This window comes from Gallus gallus, chromosome Z (assembly GCF_016699485.2).
Source record: "Gallus gallus isolate bGalGal1 chromosome Z, bGalGal1.mat.broiler.GRCg7b, whole genome shotgun sequence".
Classification (NCBI taxonomy): Eukaryota; Metazoa; Chordata; class Aves; order Galliformes; family Phasianidae; genus Gallus; species Gallus gallus.
The window spans coordinates 59,039,782-59,064,294 of record NC_052572.1 but is presented as its reverse complement, the minus strand read 5'-3'; the positions used below and the strand labels follow the sequence as shown (position 1 = coordinate 59,064,294).

Sequence of the window (24,513 nt, the reverse complement as noted above, 5' to 3'; positions counted from 1 at the left end):
ACAATGAGCTATACGTTTATAGAGACAACCTCCCAAAAATCTTCTTTCAAAGCAAAATGATACATAGCAGTAGGGGGTGAAAACAGATGACTCCTCATGTTTCCAGAGGCTGCAGAGTCCACTGGCAGAAACCGGATGAATTGCAGATGATACTCCAGAAGTGTCTTTTGTTTCCTATGAAAATGCCAAGATTCACTCTGCTGTCAGTGTAACACCCCCAACAGCTGCAGTGAGCAGTAGTGTTTTACTTCAAGCAGGGAAGCCGGCACGCGTGTGTCCCAGCCTCATGTGTCCTGGGAGTCTACATGTGACAGTCAGTGCTCCTGCAGTGCTTACATCTTCCTGTCAATCAGCAATGGGCTGGCTGAGCAGAAACTGGATTTTAGCTCCAGCCACTGCCCGCATCAGCAGTTAACTTATTTTTTGCGTTTTGTGTTTTGGCTCCTCCCCTGGGCCCATGTTCTCCCCAGCTCCCACTGCAATTACAATCCAAGACGACTTCAGACTGTGTCCCACTTTTCCCACTTCAGACATAATCTGGGCTTCCCCTGGTGATGGTGGCCAGGAAGTAAAATTCAGAGCTATGCTATATACATGTGAGAACGGAGGGAGTGTAGATCCTAACCTCCCCCCGGGCAGTAGCAGGGAACTACTTTTCCCCTTTATATCCATCTCTATTGCACACAAGAAAAAGAGCAAAGCAGCCGGCTCCAAGCTAGAGGAGAGTTTTGCACATCTACACGCTTAGCTAATAAAACTCCTGACAAAAAATTGAAAGCCATTTCTAAATCGAAGCAAAACAAAACCAAAACTCCGCTCCCCTTTGCAGAGATCTCGTACCACCTATGAGGAACAAGCTGACCTTGGGCATCACATCCCTCTTTCCACCCTCTCAGCCACAGCACATGCCTCCAGCCCTCCATTTATAACATTTCAATAAACAAACAATGGTGTGAGATCACAGACTGAAATCAGCAGAGCCCACAGCTGTTCTTCACTCTGGTGCTGTGGTCTCAGCCGCAGTAGAGCACCACTGACCCTGCAATGCCTCAACCTTCACAGGGGGCCGGCAGAGTGCTGCCATGTCAAGGCCTCACAGGTGTAACTGTGAATGCATATGAGTTTTTAGAAGACTGTGCTGCAGGTGAAATGTCATTGATTTGCATGTAAACAGAAAATCAAGCACAGCAAGTCTGGCTGAAAATCTGTGTAGAAATAAGCAGAGAGAAGCCTGCTACAAAGAGATATAGCGGATTCTCTGCAGGCAGGCTGGGGAACGCCTCTGGCAACCCGTCCTCAGAGAAATGGCTGCGCTCTGTGGTGACACCGGAGCACGTGACAGGCCACAGAGAAGCAGGCCAGCACTCAGATCTCTATCAGTGCCCAAGCGTGAAGCTTGGAGGCTGCTCACAATGCACTGTGCAGCCCATGCAGTGCTGTGCAAGGCCTACGAGCGCTCCTCCGAGTGGGGCTGGGACCTGTGCACCCCACAGCAGGAGGGCTGTGCCTGCTAATGGAGCTGCAAATGCTGCTCGCCTGGAGAAATCTGCAGTGACTCCATACCACACAGACTTAGTCTCTTTGTACTCGGTGTATTTTCTGCTGTGAAATTGTTGTGTTCTATTTGTTTCTGAGCACCCTCCCCATCTCCTCAGCCTTTTGTTACAGAATTCAAGGGATGGAAAACTCTTCCTCCAACCCACTCCCCCTTAACTTTATAACTTGAAGGGGATTATTGTTTGTAAAGTAATAACCAGATCTCAGGCTAAATTAATTAAGTCTCAAATGTTATTACAGCAACATCTCCCTGGTTAAAGTATCTGCTTGTCAACCGCCGTAAGACAACTTTGTCAGCCTGTTGTTCCAATTTGGATTTCCCTGTTATTACTTCTGCTGGGAGTCTGGCATGTACTGTCATCACCACCCAACTGTCTTCTGGTAAAGTGCAGGAGAGAGAAAAGAAGAAAAATCAGACAAAATCAGGCTCTCAGTGGCTCTGGGTTGCCATCTCCAGGATAAGTTCAGAGAGTTGTTTTTATAGAAGTGTCCTTGGGACCATCACTGGGAGCTGCACAAAACCATAAATAACTGCTTTTTTTGTTTTGTTTTGTTTTGTTTTTTTTTTAATGGCCAGTTCTCTCTACTGAGCTGGGGAGTAAACAGTTAAAAGCCTTCCTTCAAAACTGATCTTGTCCCAAAATATCTGCAGCATCTTTATACTGCTTCCAAATTGATAGACATGGTAGGAGTCATCTAAGCCAATTATTTTATCATTAAGACAAGAATGCAGACACAAACATGAAACCTTTCTTTTTTAGTCTGCGGACAAGAACATTGCTGACTCACGGAGAGGAAAGAGGTTCAAGAGAAGAGAATAGGAGGAAGGAGGGAAATGAATCAAAGGAAGTTTGACCTGAGAAAAAATAACTGATTTCCCTTTTAGTTCTGACAGAATATCAGATTTTTACTTTTTTTTATATTTTTCCCCTCCACATAATTTGCAGGATTTTAAACGATGAAACTGAGCATTTGAAGCAGCATCTTCTATGCTGGCAAATAGCCTGAATGCTCTGCATGGGGAAGCTGTCAGACCGGAGGTGTAACAGACCAGCCCCGTCTGCACCTTCGTCTGGAAGCTGCTGACAAATACCTGCACAGCTCATGCAACGGCTCCTGCGCCATGGCTCTCTGAGCACATGGGTGTATATATTCTGTTAAATATAAAGAACTACTGCAGCAGTTAGGTGAATGAGACAGTAACTGGTGAAAATACCAAAAGACAGGGGCAGTCCATTTCAGTACAATACTGCTTGTACATAGTCCTATGTTTTACATGCATTGTTTTGCTTTTTTGTATCTACCATCTCCTCACACTCATCTTTTCCCCCCCACATTTATTTAATTTTGGGAATTGAGATTCTGCCCACAAGGTATTTTTGTCTCATGTAACAAAACGATTGCCAAGGATGGTCTTTTATGTGATTGAATTATGTGAACAAAAGAACATTGCTAAAACAGACCATCAGGTTATATGTTCACAGCTGTCTTCTCTACCAGCCATGTTTCTGGCAATTTAAAGATTAATTGTGGAGAAAAGCAAATTAAAAACGAATACAATACTTCTGTAAAAAAGAATTGCCTCAGCAAGACACACACAAAAAGATTTCCTAGTTTAAATGAATACCTGAATTTTTCTTAACATTAAAACTATTTATTTTGAAGTATTAAAAAACTTCCATTCAAAAACTCTGAATGGAAGTTGTACAGAAGTGTTCTTTTTCTATTTCCTAAAGTACTTAGAGAGTATTTACTTTCCTGTTCTTTCAATCTGTTTATATGTTGTAATGAGAAGCAGACATTTTTTAACCATGCCATTGCAAGAAAAACAGAGTTTTGGCCAAGAAAAATGCAGATTTTGCTCACCACCGGAAACAATGAATCTAACAAACTTCAACACATTTAAGTAAAACAACAACTTAGTGTTTTCATTAACAGTTTTGGTTTGAGAACAAAGCTAGGCTGTAAAATCTCTGCAACAGAGTTTATATCTGGTACATGAGTTAAACTAAAAGGAACAGCTTCGTTCTGTACTTTTCTTTTTGATATTCTTGTCTCTATTTATTACAAACACTCAGAAGTGGTTATTTAAGTGAAAGGAAGATTTAACAGCCTCAAAGCTATTCGATTTCTTCTAATAAAAGGAAGAAAGTGCTCAGTGCTTTAAGTAAAGTGATACGCTATTTACTTATTGCACAGTTGTAAAGACTTGCTGAAGTGCCTTAATATGCAGTGTTAGCCTACTATAATTAACTGTATTTGAAGTAACTGTCATTAGTGTATAAAATAATTATCCACATGAATGACAAACACAATCCCACATTCAGATTCATGTTTTCCATTGGTTTTTGTTTCAGTAATCTTCTGACCCAGAACTGTGAAAAGTTGAATGTTGAGTTACTCAAGCCTTAATTCTGCTTCTCAGTTTTACTGCATAGGCCCACTTCCATCATTTTTATTTGGCAACAAGGTATACTAGGAAATGATCTTTCATCCTGGTGTACCACTGGACTTGCTTATTTTACCTCTGACTTGAACGTGCACCATCCTTGTACCAACAATTATATTAAAGTACACTCTTCTTCTCACAGATCAGTGAAGGTTTTGGTACTGCAGCAGCAGCACATTGTGGACGACTAAGATTATTAGACATTAGATCACTACCAATTTTTCTTCTAAAGTAGTGTCATCTTTTAACAACTCAAAACATCCAACTACATAACAGACAGCTTCGCTGTATTTTAAATTAGCACAAATGCTAAAGCCAGGAAATGTAATTCTCAGGATATCAGAACAAAAGGTTCAGAGAAAAAAGAATTCTTATATACTATAAGATTATCAGGACTAGACTGTCACACTGTGACCTTGCTGGCGTCTAGCTAATCTGACAATATTTGGCAGAGCATTGTTTCAAATCAATAACTAATTAACAAAGTACAAAAGAAGTTGTACTGTTTTTGAGGCTCCTTGTTAAAAATGGCTTTTGGTTGCACATGGGCAGAAAGGTCGCTTTTATGACATCTTCACGAGTCTTTCAACATCTTGCCACTGTCAGATTAAATTACTTTTAGCAATTAATTGTCATAAGTTAAAACAGAAGCACATTTGTTACAGCAGGTTGTCATAATGACATGGTGAGCACTTGTTTTGATATGAATTTCTTTCACTGACCCTCTATCATATCTTAATTTTTTTGGTTGACCTAACTGGAAAATTGGGAGCAATCTTCTAACTCAGGCAGCACGGGCCAAACATTTGGGGTCTTATTGAGACTATATACTGAACGATAATGGTGTAGAAATTTCAGAAATAAATGAAAATCTTTAGAATAATATATAATCTTATACGGAATATGTTGCTTATGATGTATATAGTGGTGGGTGGGATAAAAAAAAAATAAACTCAAAAAAACCCTATCACACAGCTTTTGTTACTGTTAAAAATGGTGCTTGATGCCATTTTAATCCCTTATTAGCTAACACCATTTGTTTGATGTGCTTTAAAATCAGGATTAAGAGGCCTCAACATCTGCAACCTATACTCATTCAAACAGTTGCTTACTTTAGAGGTTTGGACCTTATTACACTTTAATTGAAATGATCCCACCCTTTAAGTTCTTTTTGTTAAACTTCTCTATATCATGATGCATACATATTGTCAGTCTTATAGATTAGTCTTCCAATATTTACTGTCAATATTTATATGAGTTTGCCATAAAACATTACATCAAAAAACCTTGTATTTATTTATCAAACATTAAATCCCAAGTCAGCTGTCTTTTCAGGCGTTACCATGCTATCCCATTATCAGAGACTTTGAAAAAAGCCAGTTCACTCCAGTTGACGATGATGCAAACACAGTAAAATTTATCAGAAAAAGATACAAGCATTATTCATTGTGCATCGCCTTCTGTTTAATATCTCTGGTCATTCTTCTGTGAGGTTTCTTACCTCTCTGTATTTGGGAGGAAAAAGTAAAAGGTGACTGGCAAAAGCAAGATGTAGTTTTTATCCACAGTTCTACACTTTAGTTTGTTATATGTGTAAATCTTCTATGTGGTTATTAACATAATATAACATGAAATATTTCAAGCCTTAACTAACATATACAAACAAGGTAGTTTCCCCCGAGAAGACAACGGGGCACAAGGTTTCTGTGAAAGAGCCCCAAAGGGTTCCCCTCATTCAAATACAAAATTCAGATCTTTGGTGTGTTTAAACAGATATGTAAAAGTATGTGAAGACTAGAGATCAAACTGAAATCTTGAAAAGTGTTCTCTCAATTAATACTTTTCGTGACATAATTTATAAAGGAACACCATGTCCTTTAAAGCTAGGGCAAAACCCACAATGTAATAATTAACACAGAAATGTTAATCTAGACCTTCAGAGAAAGGATGCAAGAAAATAACATAATTCCCAGATTGCCATGTAATGTCTGAATGTTTGGTCAGAAGGAATGAAGTGCAGAAAAATGGGAAAAGAGATGGCAGATTAACGCCGCCCTACAGGACAGAGGGAGGAGGTTGGGCAGAAGGGCAATCAGACTGGCTGGCTGCAGGCGCAATCCGTAACAAAGACTGGAAAAGCTGTAACCCCCGGAACGCCCTGGGTAGGTTGTTTCTGGCTCTGGATGTCTTGTAGAAGCTAATTAACCAGATCTGCTTAACTGAGATTTTGGAAGAGCTCTGAGAGCTCCTGTGGTTAACAATAGTTGAACAGTGTTTACCAATCAATGTTTAATGTATTTTGCTATTTTTGTAGTTCAGCTCTCTTAGTAAAATTGTTTTTATACTAACATATTTTAAATCTTAAATCTTGTTTGTGTATAAAGCTGACAATAAGCAGTAAGAATCAATAGTTGCCAGGTACCAGATGTCTTGGAAATCCACCAAACTGTGATCACATTTACAATGCCCAGTATCCCAGCAAGATGCCAGAATACCCCAAATTGTCTCTCCACTAAGCAGCAAGAAAAAGTTTTGGAGCTGGTAACGCATGTATCTGCATGAGCAGACTTTTTCTAATGATCAGTGTTCACTTAAAACTCCCTGGACAGGATTATCCCTACAAATTAGTAATACTTTATGAACATGGGTATAAGTTTGGAGATGAAGAGAAGCTGGGGGCCTGTCCTAGGGTTTCAAGGCAACTTGCAGTCAATGCATTGGCGTGCAGCTGAGATACAGATTCAGGTTTCACTTTGAAATTCAGTGTAGACAAAATTTTCGGAGTTCTAAAAAGTGGTTGTGCACAGGCTTAATTAAAATGCTGTTCACTAATACTTTAATGACGTTGCAGGCTTTTTAAATTCTGCCACGTCTATCCTTTTCAGAACACACACTTGGCAAATAATCAATTTGAATGCCACAGAGTATATTTTCTGTTCCCCAAACTCAAAAACTGCTTTGTAGTTTAAAATGAGTTTGCAGACTCAGTTTAACAATGTAGACAAAACTCTTTTTGCTGAAGAAATAACAAAAGAGAAGGAGCAGGAAGGACACAGACAGTACATTTATCCTTCCCATTATTCAAAGTTGGGCATGCTAGCAACATCTGGAAGACATCTGTGAAAAAACTCATACTGCTGTATTGCTCTAAGATCTTTTAGCAAATTTAAGGAGATGAGTCGGCTTGTAGAATTTCTTGATCCATGAAGTAATCTTGTTCTCCTCAACACACCTGTGTTAAAAATGCAAAATAGCATCCCTGTCTCTCTCAGGGTACGTTTACATAGCAGTACTTATGAAAGATCACATGGCATTAACCACGCTAACAGCAGGCTTCATGGTTTCAGCCACCTAAGCCTACTCTTTATAAATGGATGACCAAGTGCAATGTCAGTAGTGCCACATATTCTGAGAGGTAAATTGACCTCTCTTCAACAACAACCACAGAGTCTATGCACAGCGTAAATACTGCCTTGAGGGTTGGAGTGGAACTTGGCCACGTAGAACCATTGAACCATGTTAGCTAGAAAGGACGCCTGGAGGTCCTGTAGTCCAGTGCCTTGCTCAAAGCAATGTCAGCCAGGACTTGTTCACAAGCACTGAGCCTGACACTTTCAATCAAAGAAAAAAAAAGTGAGCTGTGTCATGCCAGTGTCGTAGAAGCTCCTCAAACTTTGAACTACATGCATTTGGGACAGTGACTTTGAATGCACTCGATGCAGAAGAGTATTGCTGATGATGTGAACTTGTTTACGATATTTCCATATCACAACTTCATCTCTCTGACTTTTCTACATTCTCACAACTCACATCAGAATTGAGGCACTGGTCACCTTTTGCAACTACAGTTTTTGTTTGCTGATTCTAGCAGACCTGAATTTTGTCTGGTCACTTTATTTTTACATAGAAATAGACACTATTTCAGAATGACATTAAAGTGCCATTTTATGGTTATTCACTAGAATCCTAGCAGAATAATAACATTATGTGAACTGCCACACCTGTGATGGTGGCGTCTAGTGAGTATCAGAATAAAACTTCATTTAAGTCTAAGCCAAACTCTGCCAGTCAGCTGCAGCTGGTATTTCAAAACAGACAGAAGAAACAGTAAAAGAACATAATGAACAGACATTACAGCAGTAACAGAAAGGTATTTAGGACAAGCAGGCACTGTGATCAAATTCTGTTATTTTAAGATCTGTGAGAGCAATAATTCATTTGTTCACTTAACACAAAGAAAGTAGACCTTTAAGCAGGAAGAGTATCTGAAAACTTGACATATTTCAAGAAGGAGGATTTTATACAAGGCCAACAACTTCACTGTTAAGGGATATAAAAATAAGTAACAGCCATTAAACATAAGCTTACCATATTTTTTTTTTGGCAGCCAAAGCAAAGGACACGTGATGAAAAACATGATTCTGTCGTCAAATGTATTTGCTCATTTTTCAAAGAATAGAAAAGACCCTTCAGAAAAGAAAGTGCAGTACCCAAAGGCCAAGAGACATGTACTGCAGGGTGGAACGTAGAAGGGTGCTGACTTATCACAGAATAAGTCCACAAACTTAATTCAGAACCTAGAAATCTTTCAAAACAACATACATAGACTACATCTCTTTACTACTTAATTCCCTAACTTCAAAAAAGCTCCTCAGCAAAACAGATCCCTAAAGATTTGTCTTCATAACGTCTATATGCATGTTCAATGAGGTTAACAATAGAGGAGCTGTAACACAATTTAGTGTTGATGTCCATTGCCCACTTTTGTAGCACATAGTCTGAACTTGCAAGATCCAGGAAATCAGATTATTCAGTTACACAGCAGGTGGAAAACATGTAGAAGATAGGAATGAAAAACCATCCTGGAATGAAACACTAGTCTGCAAAGAACAAACACGTTGCAGATTCTTAGGAAGTACTGGGCATATTGTCTGAATTAACTACTTTCTGAATTTCTTGCTGTACTGTATGACTGGATTGAGTGATTAAATCTTCGCTTTTCATAAAAAGTAACCTTCAAGACTTACGTATTCTATTCTTACAAACTATCACTGAGCCCATTTCCTTCCGAGTCTGAAGGATGCTGAACATGCAAGTACTTGCCCAGGTTTGGTGCACCTTTATTTAGCATCTGTGTGCACACATGCTTGCGTGCATTTGTTAGGGGAGATGCTTCATTCTGCATCAGTGGTACAGAGAATGACTAAAATTTAAGTGGTACTAGACAAAGCGTATGGAGTAAAAGAAGTCCTTTAAGACACAGCAGCTCTTCCATTCATTCCGTAATTCAATTAGAACAGAACTGACTTTTTTTTATTTTTAATAGATGCAGAAGCTTAGCAGTGGCAAATAGTTTCAGCATACTCTGACAGTGAGCTGCAGTCCAGTCTACCTCAATGTGCAAGCCCCATGTCAGAATGATAATTACTCATACAGTTTGTCTTTAGTACAGGAAACATGCTTATGTTTGTCAAAAGTACTAATGAAGGGATGTCCTCTTCTTCTGAACAACATACTCAGTATAGGCTGGATATTCTTCTCACTCTACGTTTTTGCAAGAAGTACCAAATCAGAAGCTCCCAAACTGTTTTAGTTACCCTACAGCCCAGAAGAACTAAAGGCTCATAGATAGATCTAATTTGTAGTAAAAATGCAAATTAAATCTTACGTTATTCAGTAGCTTTGTTCCTAGCAGTGCCATCTATTGGGAAGACTAACTAAAATTCAAATATTATTTGATTACAAGGAAAATGTAACTCACTGTATACTATAAATACATACTGTATATATATACAAATCTAGTCTTGCAAGTACAAATCAAAAGCGCAGAGAAAAAGAATGAGAAACAACTGTTAAATTACAAAGTATAGAACAGTGTGGCTGAACAGCGTGCAGACAACTCAGGAAAGAAAGCTTGCTACTAACACCACCAAACACAAAAGACAAAAAGCATTTTTGATCAGTTTAGCATCCCCTTCTAGTCAGGAAGAAAAGGATAAAACAAGGATTCAGCTGAAAGAAGAATGAAAGATTCTTCAAAATTTAGATAAGGTCAGGGTTGTAGATACCATAAAACAGACTACCTTAGTGAATATGTCTGTCTGGACACTGTGAAAACAAAGTTAGCAACTCTGAAGTTAGTATAAAAGTAGTTCTCATGGAGTACCCATCAGCTGTGGAGTTCACTAAGGCACAGAAAGAACTGAGGTCATGACTCTCAGAGCTCACAACAAGGTACATTTCTTTTCCTCTGCAGGGATGACAACAAACTGATTAAAAAGATCAGCTTTGTTCTCAAGGGGCAAATAACTTAAAATAATATCACACAAGATGTAGATTCACAAAAAGAAAGGACTTTAGATAGTAACATCTTTTGCTTGTAATGATTTTGAAATATAATGAGAGACAAGGTGATAATAATTCATACTGCTGTGAATTGCCAGCAACCTATGAATTGCAGGTCAGGAACTGATATTTTTTCTAGGCAGCTTTTTCCACATTTTTTCATACCAGTGCTTCCTCCACTACTTCCAGCCCCTTTGGCAGTGGTCACTGCTGAGGCAGCCAAGCAGACTACAGAGGAACTACCAGAATAATCTAAGTTACAAAATCTGGAATTTTTTTTCCTATATTTTTTTTCCTGAATTTTCACTTTGTTTTCTGTAGCAAATGAGGTGGAAACAACATCCTTGAATGTACTGTATCCTGTGCCCCAGTCTCCTGTCTGCTGACATTTGTTTTCTAGGACTCCACTGTTTTCCTGATTTCTGGGTGTCATGGTACAGTCTTTGTATGCCCTATCCAAAACACATAAGCATTTTTAGAGTGGAGTTGAAGTAGGGGGTCCTGCCTTTTTTTCAACAGCACCATTCCTCTTAAGACAACTAGATATGTTTATCTCAGAGAAATTAATCTCTCCGTATTTGAAGACTTTTATGGCTTGCTGCTCACTATGGAAAAAACCACACATGAAGAATCTCAAAATTTTGCATAGCAAAAGGTATGTTACCACTTGACCTCCCAAACATAGAAATCTAGCATCAAAATGTGCAATACATACAGTCAGTTAGAGGATATTATCCTTGTTTTGGATATCTGTTAAAAAAAATTTAATGTTTGACTCTCTTGGATAAATGGTAAAGGGTACTCGCAGAGAACAATCTGCACTGGCAGGAGGATTGACTAGAAGACCTCTTATCAGTCCCTAACTGCAATCACTCTACAATCAAGGCACTATCTGAGTATAAGAAGTTTGAATATTTCATTCACCTTTGCCTTCAACAAGTTGCTCTGCTTTCTGCTGAGCTAGTTTTCTTTGCGATTAGCTTGCTAACTGTCCAGGTTTACTAAGCCTGAATCCTGACTGAAAGGAAGGACGACTTGGCTGACCTGTGCACAACGATCTTTTTCAGAACAACAGGAGCATGGCACAGCTCACGGTGGGAGGAGAGACACAAGCTGATTCTTTCTTTTGAAAACTCATATGGCTTGCCTCACATTTTAGGAGCCTGATCTAACAATACGCATTTTGTCGGCATCATGTAATGAATGTTTGAAAGACAAGAAAGCAAGATAGCCCTGGATTTATTCCTTTTCTTTGATTAAACCATACTTCTGAGATGCAGAACAAAGAGAGGGTATAGCAGAATGAAGAGCCAGTCGTGCTCTTAAAGAGATGCAAAATCTTCCCTTACTGATTATTTGCTTTTCTGATTCCTTGCTTGCTCCAGGAAAAAAGGCAAGTGTCACTTTCCAGGACTGGTAGATGCCAAACTTACTGTAAGAAGTCCATATGATCTCAGGATTTTTAGAAATACCAAATACAACTGCACAAACTAAGAGCTTTTGTAGAAACTATTGAAGTTTAAACTGCATATACTTTAGCGAGATGTCAGTTCACTGTAATATCTACAGAATGAAATGTTTTACAAACATTTATTTCCTGTTCTACAGAAATTATTATTGGAGTTCCAAGCTATCTGACCCCTTAGGAATCTAAGTCTTAGAGGTCTAAGTGTTGGTGCTCAGTGAAATTGATGGGTTAAGGTTCTCCAGTTGGCCTCAGAGGCTGGGCAGGTGACGCAGGCCTGCAGTAGGACCTGCAGCACAGCTGCCAGACCTCTGCAAGTGTAGCAGAGACCCCTGGGCATCCAAAATGTCACAAGATGTTTATGTCCCAGCACCTAAGTACAGTCTTTTTGATTTTAAGTAGTATGTGTTACGAAGAGCAATAAAACTGTAGTAATATTTAAGCAGCTTTCATAAGCCTTCCATTGCCAGGATGGCAATTCTGTAAAACAAACTTGCCAAACACTGAAGGGAGTAATGGGCCTTAAAAGGTAAATATGGGCAAACTGAAAAACTAAAACCATGTGTTACTTCGGCTGTAGGTAAAGCAACCCTGAAAGTTAGAAGAAAGGAAAAAAAAAAAGCACTATAAAACACTCTGCACTATAAAGACTGGGTGAGACTCTGGAGGTGGGAGGCCTGATTCCCAGTTCTGCCACAGACTTTTCCTGTGCTTGAGCATGTCCCTTGCCCCTTGGGAGCTGTCTGCCTAGTGCTTGTCATCTTGTCTCTTCTGGTGGAATAAAGGGCTTATTAGCTCGGGTTCAGCAGCACACTAATGCAGTCACACAGGCTTTGGATGAGACCCTTGCCAAGTGGCAGGGCAGGCAGAGGTGACGGCCACGGGCCAGGCCACACAGCTGCCTGCAGGCCGAACTCAGGACAGGGCTCGATCTCTGCACAAAATCTGCTGCTCTGAAAGCTGGCGTGCACCACTGGGCAGTCGGCCTTCTGCCACGCATGTTAGTCCGACCGAAGAACACGCAGCTATGGCATGCAGCCTGCTCAAGTCCCACCAGCTTGTGTTGCCCGCCAGCATCACTGTGCACCAGCCCTGTGTTAATAAACTCACTTTGCACCACTTGCTCCTAAATATTGGCATGGGTTATCCTGATACTTGCGTTTTTAGCAAAACAAATTAATTAGTTGCACACCATCATTTTCTATTTAATCTCTCACAGGAAAAGGGAAAAAAATTATTTACGAAAAGTTGCATCCAAAATTAACTTAATTTCATTCACATGCTGCTAGTATAAACAGCACTGTTATAGACTGTACTATAGCAGAAATAAAATTTGCCACAAGGATTGTCTTTATTAAAGAAGCTAATCTTTGTGGGGAAATATTCCTAGCAGACAGGCCAAAGAAAGGCTTATCCCCTTGCCCAGAAAATCTGACCCCATCAGCTGGTCTGATAAAAGATATTAATTCTTCTACTTCTTCCTTTGCTGCCTCTTTGATATCCTCTGACTATTGTGGCAACAACATTATTGCAAATTACTATTATTATAAAATTATGTGATTTATACTTTTTTCTTTACTAACATTTCAGAATTCATTCAGTATACTTGTTTAAGTGGTGAATGCTATTTAGAAGGGATAAATACTGATTTACATTTCTAAGTGTCTTTTAACATAGAGAAGACACTGTCAGTGTGAAAATCTGTGGGGAGTGGGAGATGGCTTGGAGGATGGAGAGAATAATCATGTCACATTTAAGCCTGTATGATCTGTTTCCATAGAAAAAGGTTAGAGATCAACAAATTCTCAGTTTAGTTCAGTAATAAATGAAGGCTGGCTAGGGCATTAAGTTTCTGGGGGAAGCATTAGCCAATATGTACAGCAGCAGCCTCTGGTGGTCTAAGAAAAAATGGTAGTATCTATAATTAAGGATAGAAATCTGTTTTCTAAAAGGAAGTATGTGTATATTTAGCTATTTGACTCGATTTTGCATTCAACGCATTAAAAAACAGATGCTTTTAAAACGATTTGCTGGCAATACGCTTGTTAAAATCCAAATAGTAGGAGTATTAAAATTCATATTGCATTCATTAACATGTTACATAAAAGTAAAATGCTTTCATTTAATATTTCTATAAAGTATTATAGTCAATACTTATTATCAAGAAGTTTTCTCCTTGGTTTGCCTTGCTACAAAAGAAACCAATTTTATAAGATTGTTACTGAATTGATGACATTTTCTGTCTTCACTCATGAATTCACTTGGCAGATGTTTTCAAGAACAAAAAATTCTGTCTTATTACAAAACATATTAAGCAGGTTTTTCTGCCATAATGTTTGATATGATGTTTATTGCCCAGACCAAATCAGCCCCTTTAACAAGCTATAACGTATGCCAGAAAGTACATTATTTCATAGTTAAAGAAACTAACAGCATGAAACAATAAGTACTTTGATCTTTCAGGCACTGCGCTTAATGCACTACACAGTCTAATAGTCGTTTTTATTTATATTCTTTTTTTGTGTGTGTAAAAATAGAGTGCAATTTGAGATTTTGTATTTTAAGATGCTGCTTTTACATATTCCTGAATATCCCATATAATTTGCATTTTTCTACAAAAATAAAGAAAATACTTAAAGAAATGTACAGTGGGAGAATTTCATTTTGGCACATCTTGGAAAATCTAACTACACACGTTGGACCACCAGCCAGACACCTTTAATTTCATCATGTGGTACTTTATCAGAACACAACAGATCTTAATGGGCCTACGATAACGTAACAGGATATTTATTCCTATTTCTCAACAGTCAGAAACAACGTCTCCAGTATATCTGACACACGCAAATTGTCCTTCAATGTTAGATGCAGTGGATGCCTTTACTGTATCTCAAGGAATGTGTCTACCACAGCTGCTGAGAGGAAATTTTTGATCTTTGTACCCATTTGCCTTGCTTTGCAAAGGTGATCTAAGGTTTACTCCATATTTTTCAAAATTATTCAATGATATTACTACCAAAACATATGCCATTCTTAAACACTTCTGTAGAGTGACAGTATGATTTTTCTTCCTCTTATTCAAGATGTTAGTGAGTCAAAAGCGTTCCTTTTTTCTGAATCTGAATTGCTCTTTCAGGTTGCCTAAAACCAGCTCCAAAGATCATCATCCCACAGCTAAAGTAATGCAGGCAGTGATCCCAGGGTGTGAGAAAAGGGTGCTTTCTGTAGCAAACACAGTTCGACAGACCCAAGCATGGGAGACAAGAAATTGCACTGTAAGTTGAACCATTTTGTTTGCATCATGCTATGCCTGAAGAGATTATCAACAGTGCAGAGCATGCTATGTTCACAGCTCCTCTTGCAACCACCTGTCTTAAGGTTTTACAGACTTAGCAGTTCTACCCAGCAGAGTAAATGGTATTCCATCAGTGATCCAGTTTTGTTTCAGAAACTAGCAGGCAAGTAAATTGCAGGAATGCACCCTGCCACACACCAAAGCAGGGGTATTTTTCATTCTGTTTCAAAAAAACTCTATGCATTAGAGCCTACTTAAGAAACATATAGATATAGATACAGATATAGATATAAAAGGATTCTTTCAAAATAAAACACCAATTGCATCAGAGAGCTCAATTTCAGTTACTTCCCCCCTAGAAAAAAGACCACCACATATACTTCTTCCCTTGGTTTGAAGAAAATTGAATAAAGAGAATGTGAACAGTCACACTTGAGGCACAGACCAACGTAAAAAAGAAAATGGTATGGAGTCATGCATTTTATGTTTTGGGGGTCAAACCTCCTGAAGCCAAATTTCATGCCTCATCAAGCAAAAGAGCCACGAGAAGGTGGAACTGCTAAAAAGGTATCAAAAAAGGTTTACTTTCAATGAAAGGACACCGGACCAGCATGCTGACTAAACACATTTCAGGACAACTCAACAGTGTTCACCGGCTTCTGATGCAATTTGACAGAAGCCTCATTGCCCTCTGAAGAAACAGAGTCTGACCGCTAGGAAGAATGGCATATCACATAAAAAGAAGCACATAGATAGAAAAAAAAAATCACACAACAGTTCTCTGTTGGTGACTTTGAATATGTATATGGATCCTTTTGTTTCCTGTTCTCAGTTGTGAGATGTTTCTTAAAAGATACGTTAATATTTATGGTATTAGCGACTCTTAACATCCAGGTTACAAAACCTCTTATCCAGTTAGTACTGCTGTATTTCTCCTACAAACACTTCAATATTATGCCACAATTAACAAGAACACTTTAAATTTAAGATGATTTTAACACCTCTTGTGCTGGATTTTTCTCAATTTCACAGCAGAAAGACATGTACATTTTTACCGATTTAAGCATAGTGTGGCTTTTCTGACATGTTTTACTGCTGAATGAAAATGCTAACTTTAATAATAAAGGCTTTGGATATTGCATGACTCAGTCTTGAATGTATAATGCATAGTATGTATATGAAGCAGAATGTGTCAAAGTGCAAATAATATTGTTTGTGCCCCCTGCAGAATTAGAAATCCTCGGGTAGCACTGTTATAACGATCCCATGCTGGTAGCATTACAAAGTGCAAAGGTTCACTGAGTAAGAAAAGAGCAGGGGACAGAGTTTCCTCATTACACCATTCTCAAACTATTCTAGCTTAAATATTTATTAAGATATTAATAACTCTCCTCCTTTATCTGCCTTCAGAAGTTCAGCTGAAACACAATGGATGGCTGCTCATATGAAAACAATACATTATAGGGTAAATCTGCTACCACGCAAGGTGAACACCAGTATTTTCCACAATACATTATTAATTCAGCAGGTAATATGTTAAAAATCTATCAGTCTGTAACTACTGGCTCCCCAGTATATGACAATGTAATACAATAAATGCGTGCATGACATGTGAAGCTAATGTGTTGCCAAAGTTGCACTAGAAAGTGTTTCCCATGTACACCTCTGTTTATAAAATCATTTGTACAAAGTCTTCCTTAAATCATTCTCTTTCTTGATAGCACCAGTGTGTTCCTCTGGGGTTTATTTGAAGTTTCTCTTTGAAATTAGAAAGGTAACTCTTCCAAAACTTACTTTACATTCAGCAAGTGACAAAAAATATCAATAGAATAAAGAGCTAGGAACTCTGTATGAACTCTTGAGTGCCACTGCAGAAATGTGTTTGTTTTTAAAAAAGCATGCTATTTATTAGCTAATATGGACAGCAAACATATCGACCCACTAGTAAACAAGGACAAACAAAAGTAAAAGAAACTTACTCTAATATACATCTGCATTGTTTCTTTCTCTTTTTGTGGATTTCGATACTTCTCATAGAAGTCACGTCGTTTCTTTGTTTCCTTCTGGATTTTATCTTTTCTTTCCCTCTTTTCTGCAGGTTCATCTGAGCTATCAGAAGACAGCTGTACTTGGGCTTTTGTCTTCTCCACTTCAATATAGTTCTCATTGGGATTCAGTACTATTACTCCATAGCCTTCCTGTTTTAGAAGAGACAAAAAAAAAAAAAAAAAAAAAAAAAAGGAAAGAAATATGAAAAGGGAGATTTGATACTTGAAAACGCTTTGTGTTTACTTTAATGCTCTTAAAAACACATATTTATTTCAGTAAGTTCTCATAACGTAATTGTTAGAGGAGCATTTTAAAAATATCGTTTGTTTCTTTTCTGTCATTAGAGGGATACTGATGTGTGAATATGTCTTTGTGTGCACTTACGCATATACACATCCCTCGGCATCAGAAAAGTTGCCCGATTTACCTTTAAAATAATTTAATATGTTGTTTTATTCATAAGCATGTAATATGACTCTTTCAGAAAGCAGTATTAAAACTATAAGCAAAATATTATTTTAAAAATTCTACATAATGATGAATAAAAAGCTATATACTCAGCCAATAAAAACCTTTAAAAGAGGAAGGATAGAGGGAATTCATATATATATTAAACAAAGCATGGGAAAATTATTCAGAGCAGTTTAAAGTAGTAAAACCTTTTGTCTAGCTGACAAGCATACGCTGCACAAGCCAATAGCAGCAGTAACAATGAATCAATACTAAAACTGATTCAATGGTATTGCTTACAAGTCAACTATTTTATTGTGGAGAAGACTTTTAAGCACATCTTTAAATCTGCTCTAAAACTTCACTGGGAGTACGTCCCATATTCAACAAACCCAGAGAAAATTTGTGACCTGCAGGATGCTTTTGAACATACCAGCTGCATTTTTGTGCCTTGGAAAATGAGCTGGTTGAAAAATACATGAATTTATGAATGAGAAATAAATCTTGAATAAATCAGCCAATCATTTTATTATGATTTTTAAATGATGGTAAATCATATAAGAATTGTAATATTTGTGAAAGATAATCGCAAATGCAGGGAGAAAAAGGGAAGCACGTGCAATTAACAGATGAGTCCTTAAAGTTACCATGGGTTCCCAATGAAAATCAAGCTGTCCTTTAAAAGTAAATTTTAATAAAGACTCACTTTTTGAAAATGTCTACGCTAATTATCTAACAGAACAGCTTTATTCCAGCTTTTCGTTCAACGCTCAATGCTGCGCTTAGGCGAGGCGAGAAGATCAAAGAAGTCCACGTACCTAGCTTCACCAGAGTAAACCAAATCTGCGCTAACAAAAGGTACTTTATTTGGGCTTGCTTTATTCTAATCTGTAGAGCTATTCAAAAATCTTGTAACACATTGTGATCACTGTCAGGTAGACAGATTGTCACTTAGTGATTTTCTACAGTTGGACACACTCGACTAGTTATCAAAATCACATTTGAAGGAAGTTCCTACCCCTCTTCCTTGTGCCCGCACAACTTTTCACGCCCTTCTCAAATTTCTGCCATAGCTTCTCCTCCCACCAAAACTAAGCTAAAGGACACTGTTGCACTCTGCTAAACAGAGTGAAATAGAGGCATTCAGTTCACTGTCTCTGGTGTAAGGGACATCGTCAAAAAAGGTCACCATAGGCCAAAGAGAAAATTGCCTCCTTACTAGATTCGGTACCGTGAGTAAGTGGTCTCCTGTCATGTTTCTTCCCTGCCCTCTCCGCTGAGTGAATTGAACTTAGGTAAATATAAATAAATAAATAGCCAAATAAATAAGTGGAGGGAAGGGGAGGGGCAAAGAGAAACAGGAAACAAAAGGAGGCATGGTTCAAAAGCTACCCGCGCCTTCACTGCCTGTATCGACGCACAATACCACATTATCAGCAGACAAATTTCCAGCTCACAAATTTCAAAGCCCCAAATCCTGCACAGGGGTGAACAGCACTTCAGCAGATACGCGTTACTAAATTACTGGGGATGAAAGCATGACTTCAGCTTGCTCGCTGTGGAGCAGGGACTAACTTATCCCCACACTCATCACCAAGCACTTTCGTGGTTTCATCGCGCAACACAGGCTGCTCCCTTTGTTGTTCATCTTCTTGACCTGCTCGTTCTGAGCAGAGACACTCTGCGTATCGATTCCTTTTGCCTTCTATACAATGCCAAATGCAAAATTCATGTATTTATTATAGGCCTACAAGTGTTACAGGGATTTGAAACCCTGTGTCCACTTTTGGCTGACCACAAAACAGACACATAAATCATCAAAGAAGTAGAATTTGTCTAAGTTATTGATTATGTAACTGAAAATTACATGACTCATTTGTCCAATTTTATGAGGACACAATGTCAATTTTTCACATAGACATCAACAGATGAAATATGATTCCATTTTTAAATTCCCCATGTCATAAATCAATCAGAGGATTTTTATCAATTATATTTTAAACAGCATAACACATCTCCCTCTATGCTCTAAAGCTTCTTTTTCCCGAGATAGCATGTCTTTCCTGTCAGTACAATTAAAATAATTAGTAATAACTGAGATTTTTTTTCCCTCATCTGTGGGAAAAACTATCACCTTATAATTCAAAAGAATTTATCTTGGGAAAATAATATACTTTAGATTGTTCTGTTTGTGATTCCCTTTCCCTTGTCCTCTGCATCTGAAATTACAACATATAAGCAATGGCACCAGAAAGATTTGGTAGTAACAAGCATTTGATAGTAGCACCACGGAGAAACTAAGACTGGTAAAACTGCACCTGATTCCAGATTTAGTCAGTCTTAACCTAAACATTTTTTATTTCTATCAATTTCCACTGAAAATGAATACTTAGCTTTAGATAACATCAACATAAGCATGTCTTTTAAGTTCAGTTCATTTCTTAAAAATGTAGTCATATAAGTATAGCTGCACCGCTAAACTTCAGTGTGATCAGAAAATAAAAAAAAAGGTGGAACTCTTCAGTGTGGTTGAACAAAATGCAAATTAATGTGAAACACAATGAAAAATAACCTGCTAGTACTTAAAAACAGGCCTTTAGGAAACTTTAATGATAGGCAAGATACACAATATTTGGCGTAACTATTTAGCAACCAGAAAAATCACACTCATTAAAAACTTAAAATAGAAGTCATGGTCAGAAGTACGTACCTCACAGTGGCATTAAAATACCAACTTCTGTTCTGATGATCTTACAGCATTATTGAAATGTAGTGAACTGAACTAAGCTGTAAATAAATTTTGTAATTCTGGAAAGTTTAAAGTTAGGTATGTGTCTATGTAATTGTGGAGTTGCGTTTTCTATGCATCCAGTACACGTAGAATGTTAGACCACTGTGTAAAGCACAGTCTTTTCTCATAGTAAAAAGTTAAATTTTGTAACAACAGTAAGAAAATTCTCCATAAATCTTCTGTTAATTGAAACAAGTCAAGCTCAGTGCTCTACCACATATCTGAAAGAATACAGATGCCACACAGAAGTCAAAGTTTGTCTGCGTCACCCACTAGTATATCTGTGATGAGAAGTGATAATCAGGATAGGCACTGATAAATACAAGTACCAGTCTCTAATCTATTAGCTCAGGGGACACAATCACAGTCTCTCTTTCAGACTGGAATACTCTATTAACAGCTATTTCCTGCAATTTGCTTCAGGAAAAGTTGGCAGCAAAATATCAACTATACCAACTACTATCAACCTCCAAGTAACTACTTCTGGAGGTAGACGAAATGATGATAGAAAGAGAAGACAGCTGAAAAGGTCAAGTGTTGGAAGGAATCAAAAATCTCAGTTACAATACCTTTACTACAAAGGCAGAACAATGTAGAAGGGCCTTTTTCACCGTAACACGCAAGCCAGAATTGCAACAGTGCTTTGTCTCTTAATGGAAGCTCAAGCAAGCCCTTTGAAATTGAAGGAATATAAAAATTATTGCATCTGGCAGTAAGACTGAGGTGGGGAAGAAAAAAAAAAGAAGAGAATCTCAAAGTATTTGAGGTAAACTCTCAGTCTTTTGAAACCTCTTCTGCCTGGCCAAATGAATAATGAGCTGAAAGCATTCAGCTCTGCATATTAATCCACCAAGATGGGATACCATATGTGACCAGAAAGGTCAGGGCTGGAGAGAATCTTTTGACCTATGAAACTATGTTTTTGGACTGCAAGCAAGGGTCTGAAAGAGATCATTTTCCTAAGCCTTATCACCCTGAATTTCCAAGTTCATACTTCTGTATGGACTGTTTGCAGCAAGACCAGAGTTAATTCCCAAGGGAAATGCAACTCCAAGCGTTCGTCTCCTAAAGCTGCCTGTGGTTAAAATGGACATGGCAACGTCCATTCATCTTTCTGAAAGATGTACGTTCTGTTTATTCCCCATCTTTTTCACAAGAAGGGTACATATATGTCACTGTTGCGACATCGTAGGTGCAACAGCGGGATGAGGTCATGACAACCAATCAGAAGTCACTAGTGAAGCGTTAAAGTAAACATAGCTGTTGGAGATGCAGCTCAGCTTGAAAAATGCCCCCTCCATTATTTGAGCAATTTTCTCAAGACGTGACCTGAGACTGAAATGCCTGAAATGTCAGTTGACTCCGCTTTCTGTTTCCACCCAATGTACATTTTGGCAACTGTACCCTGCTAACACTTTGCAATATTTTCATCCCAGCTACACCTCAGCTCTGGGTGCGCTGAATTCCAGTGCTGTGTCCAAGTGTGTAAAAATGCCGTGTTACTGCCAAACACACATTGTCCCACTAAGTTCCCAACTTAAAATAGCTCATCAAGCTAGGCAGGAAAAGAAAACATGCCACAAAAAGTTTTTAGAGGACCACCTGTTGTCTATTATTTTTACATAGCACTTACTCATAAATCATAACACAGGGTAATTAATCAAGCTGTCAAAGAGAAGGTCAAAGGTTATGTGGGGGAGTCAGAAGGTCATGCATGGGCTGATAGAGGTCAGGGTCACACCGCATTCCTCATTATCAAGTTGGGATGAGAGACGGCCCAAGCAAACAAAAGTGAAAGCAGATGGAGAAGTGAGTGGATAGAAAAAAAGAAGAAAATTTCACAAACAAAAAGAAAAGTGAAAGAAGAATGTCAGTTGCCTTCAAATAAGGAGGAGAATAGAACAGAAATACATTGAGATGTTCTCAAAAGGTCTCACACAATACAAAGAAACTACAGTTGGATAATTTAAATACATTTAATATAACTTTCCATCTGATTTTTTTACAAGTAGAAAACAACGCTATGAGACGGGCGCGCTAGTTTTGATTCCATTTTACATCAGAAGTCAATACTTTCAAGGTGAATAAAGCAAAAGGAACCTATTACTGCAATGAAAGCTGATGGATATATAAAAATGCTTCTAAATGCTAAAGTTTATTCCTGTTTATGCTACAACCAATAGATGTCCAATAGAAAGTTTGAATGTTGTATGAAGAACCATACTTTCACATACACAAATACTCAAAAACACAAAGCATCATAAAAGTCCCCTCAGATGACACAACCGTTATAAAATATTCTATCATTACACTGACCTGAATTAGATGCAGAATACTGTGCAAAATTAGCTGTCACCCTTTCCTCAAAATCTTTGTTAATCTCATTTTGAATGTTTGCAGCTTTATCAACACATGCATCAATGTCAGCTCCTTGGTTACTGAACCGCTGTACTTGGAAGAAGATATAATTAAAATGTTTTGGCACAGAAAAGGTGAAATTGTATCTTCCTCTGTTCCCTGAGGAGTCTGTAAAACATGTAGGATATATCGACAAACACACACCCTTGTCTAGAGCCCTGACATCCCAGGTCACCCAACTCCTATTTATTTCAAAACATTCACTTTACACTTACCCAAACTGTCACCTGCTGCGTTACTAACTTTTAATGGATATTAGAGCTATAAAAACAATAAACTCTTCATTTCCTTTCTGCTACTGCCTTCTAAATCCTCACTGCATTTAGCTCTTGTCCCTTTGCATGCAGAACTGTATTCATCTTATTTCACCATACCTAACTTTCAGTTGAAAAGCACAAAATGCACCACTGGTATGCTTCACTTCAATATTTGATAATTTGGAGCTGGTGCACCTATACTAAACAAATCAATATTCAAAGCTAAAAAAAAAAAAAGAAAAGAAAAAGAAGATGAGATAAACTGTTACCACATTTTGAGTTTACTGCTGAAAAGTTTTGAAAAGAATGAATGTTCCACATATATCTATAATTAGCAACCTAAATATGTGTGTGCATAAGATCTGCAATCTTGTTTCGTGGTGTTTGTTCCCAAGGCCAAAACTGAGTAAACACACCCATGTACCATAAAGATTTTACTCCCTCAATTGCACCCTCTATTCTTGCTTGGGAACTTCTGTGCCTTTGTAAGCAATAATTTCATCACAGCTTTCAGCAGAAAATTTTCTCATCGGAAGTGAAATGTGGTAGCATTAACTTAACTCTGTGAATTAATAGAAAATAATTATGTTCATTTTCAGATAGTGCTTCAAACACCGCTTAATAAACCTCAGCCTCATCACCTCTCCCTAACACAAGTTAGGGAGGCCATCAGTGGAGGCTGAATGGAAGTGAATTCACCTCAACCACACAGGCGGAGTACAGGACTGCAAATAATCCTTCCATAATAACTGTCCAGGCTGCAATAATAGTCTCTGCTCTTCTTCACTAACTGTGCACAGCTTTGGGGTCCATACAATCCATGAAAGGACGAATTCACCATTTTCCCCAAGGCCTGGCATCTTTTAATGACACCTTATAGGACTCCTTTCTGTAATTAACGCCTGTATTCTGAAGGCTTTTTCTCCTCTCTTATGAAACTATCTTACTTTCTTTTCCTACAAAAACTGCAGAAGCTTCAGTGAGGTTCAAAGTTTCACATAGAAAACTCCTGCATATTTTACTTTTTAACTAAGGTTTTGATTAAAAGGTCATTCAGCTTTATACAGAACTTCTTGAAAGCAATGCACCAGAAACACAAAGGTTATCAAATACTTTCGCAACACCCACAGAAGTAATATATAATTATTAATTCTAATTTACTGATAGGCAAACCAAGGAGAGTAATAGTCACTCTCTGAAACTTATGCTCAAATAAGAAGCAGAGATGAAGCTGACTGCAGAATTTTTTGATGTTTCTATGGTGTTTCTCAGCATCCTTTTAGCTCACAGCAAAAGTTCTCTGCTGCAAATTCATTTTCCAATCCACTTTGTCTCCTCCCAGAGAATGTCACTGTATGTCTTAATTATTCTCAAATGAATTTTGCAACGAATATACCCCCAAATAAGTTTTAAGCTTATATTTTTTTATGTAGCACA

The 24,513-nt window shown here is 38.0% G+C and overlaps 1 protein-coding gene across 6 annotated transcripts in view; it reads right to left on the bottom strand.

Annotated features, from left to right (window-relative positions):
- FAM172A (family with sequence similarity 172 member A) overlaps positions 1 to 24,513 on the bottom strand; it is a 263,961-nt gene that overhangs the window by 108,314 nt on the left and 131,134 nt on the right. For all 6 annotated transcript variants that reach the window (XR_006932328.1, XR_006932329.1, NM_001006574.2 and 3 more), the window contains one exon: positions 17,091 to 17,309. Coding sequence is in view for 4 of the 6 variants with exons in the window: in NM_001006574.2 (NP_001006574.1) it covers positions 17,091 to 17,309 (219 nt within the window). In the remaining 2 variants the exon portion in view is untranslated. The remainder of the gene's footprint in view (positions 1 to 17,090; positions 17,310 to 24,513) is intronic.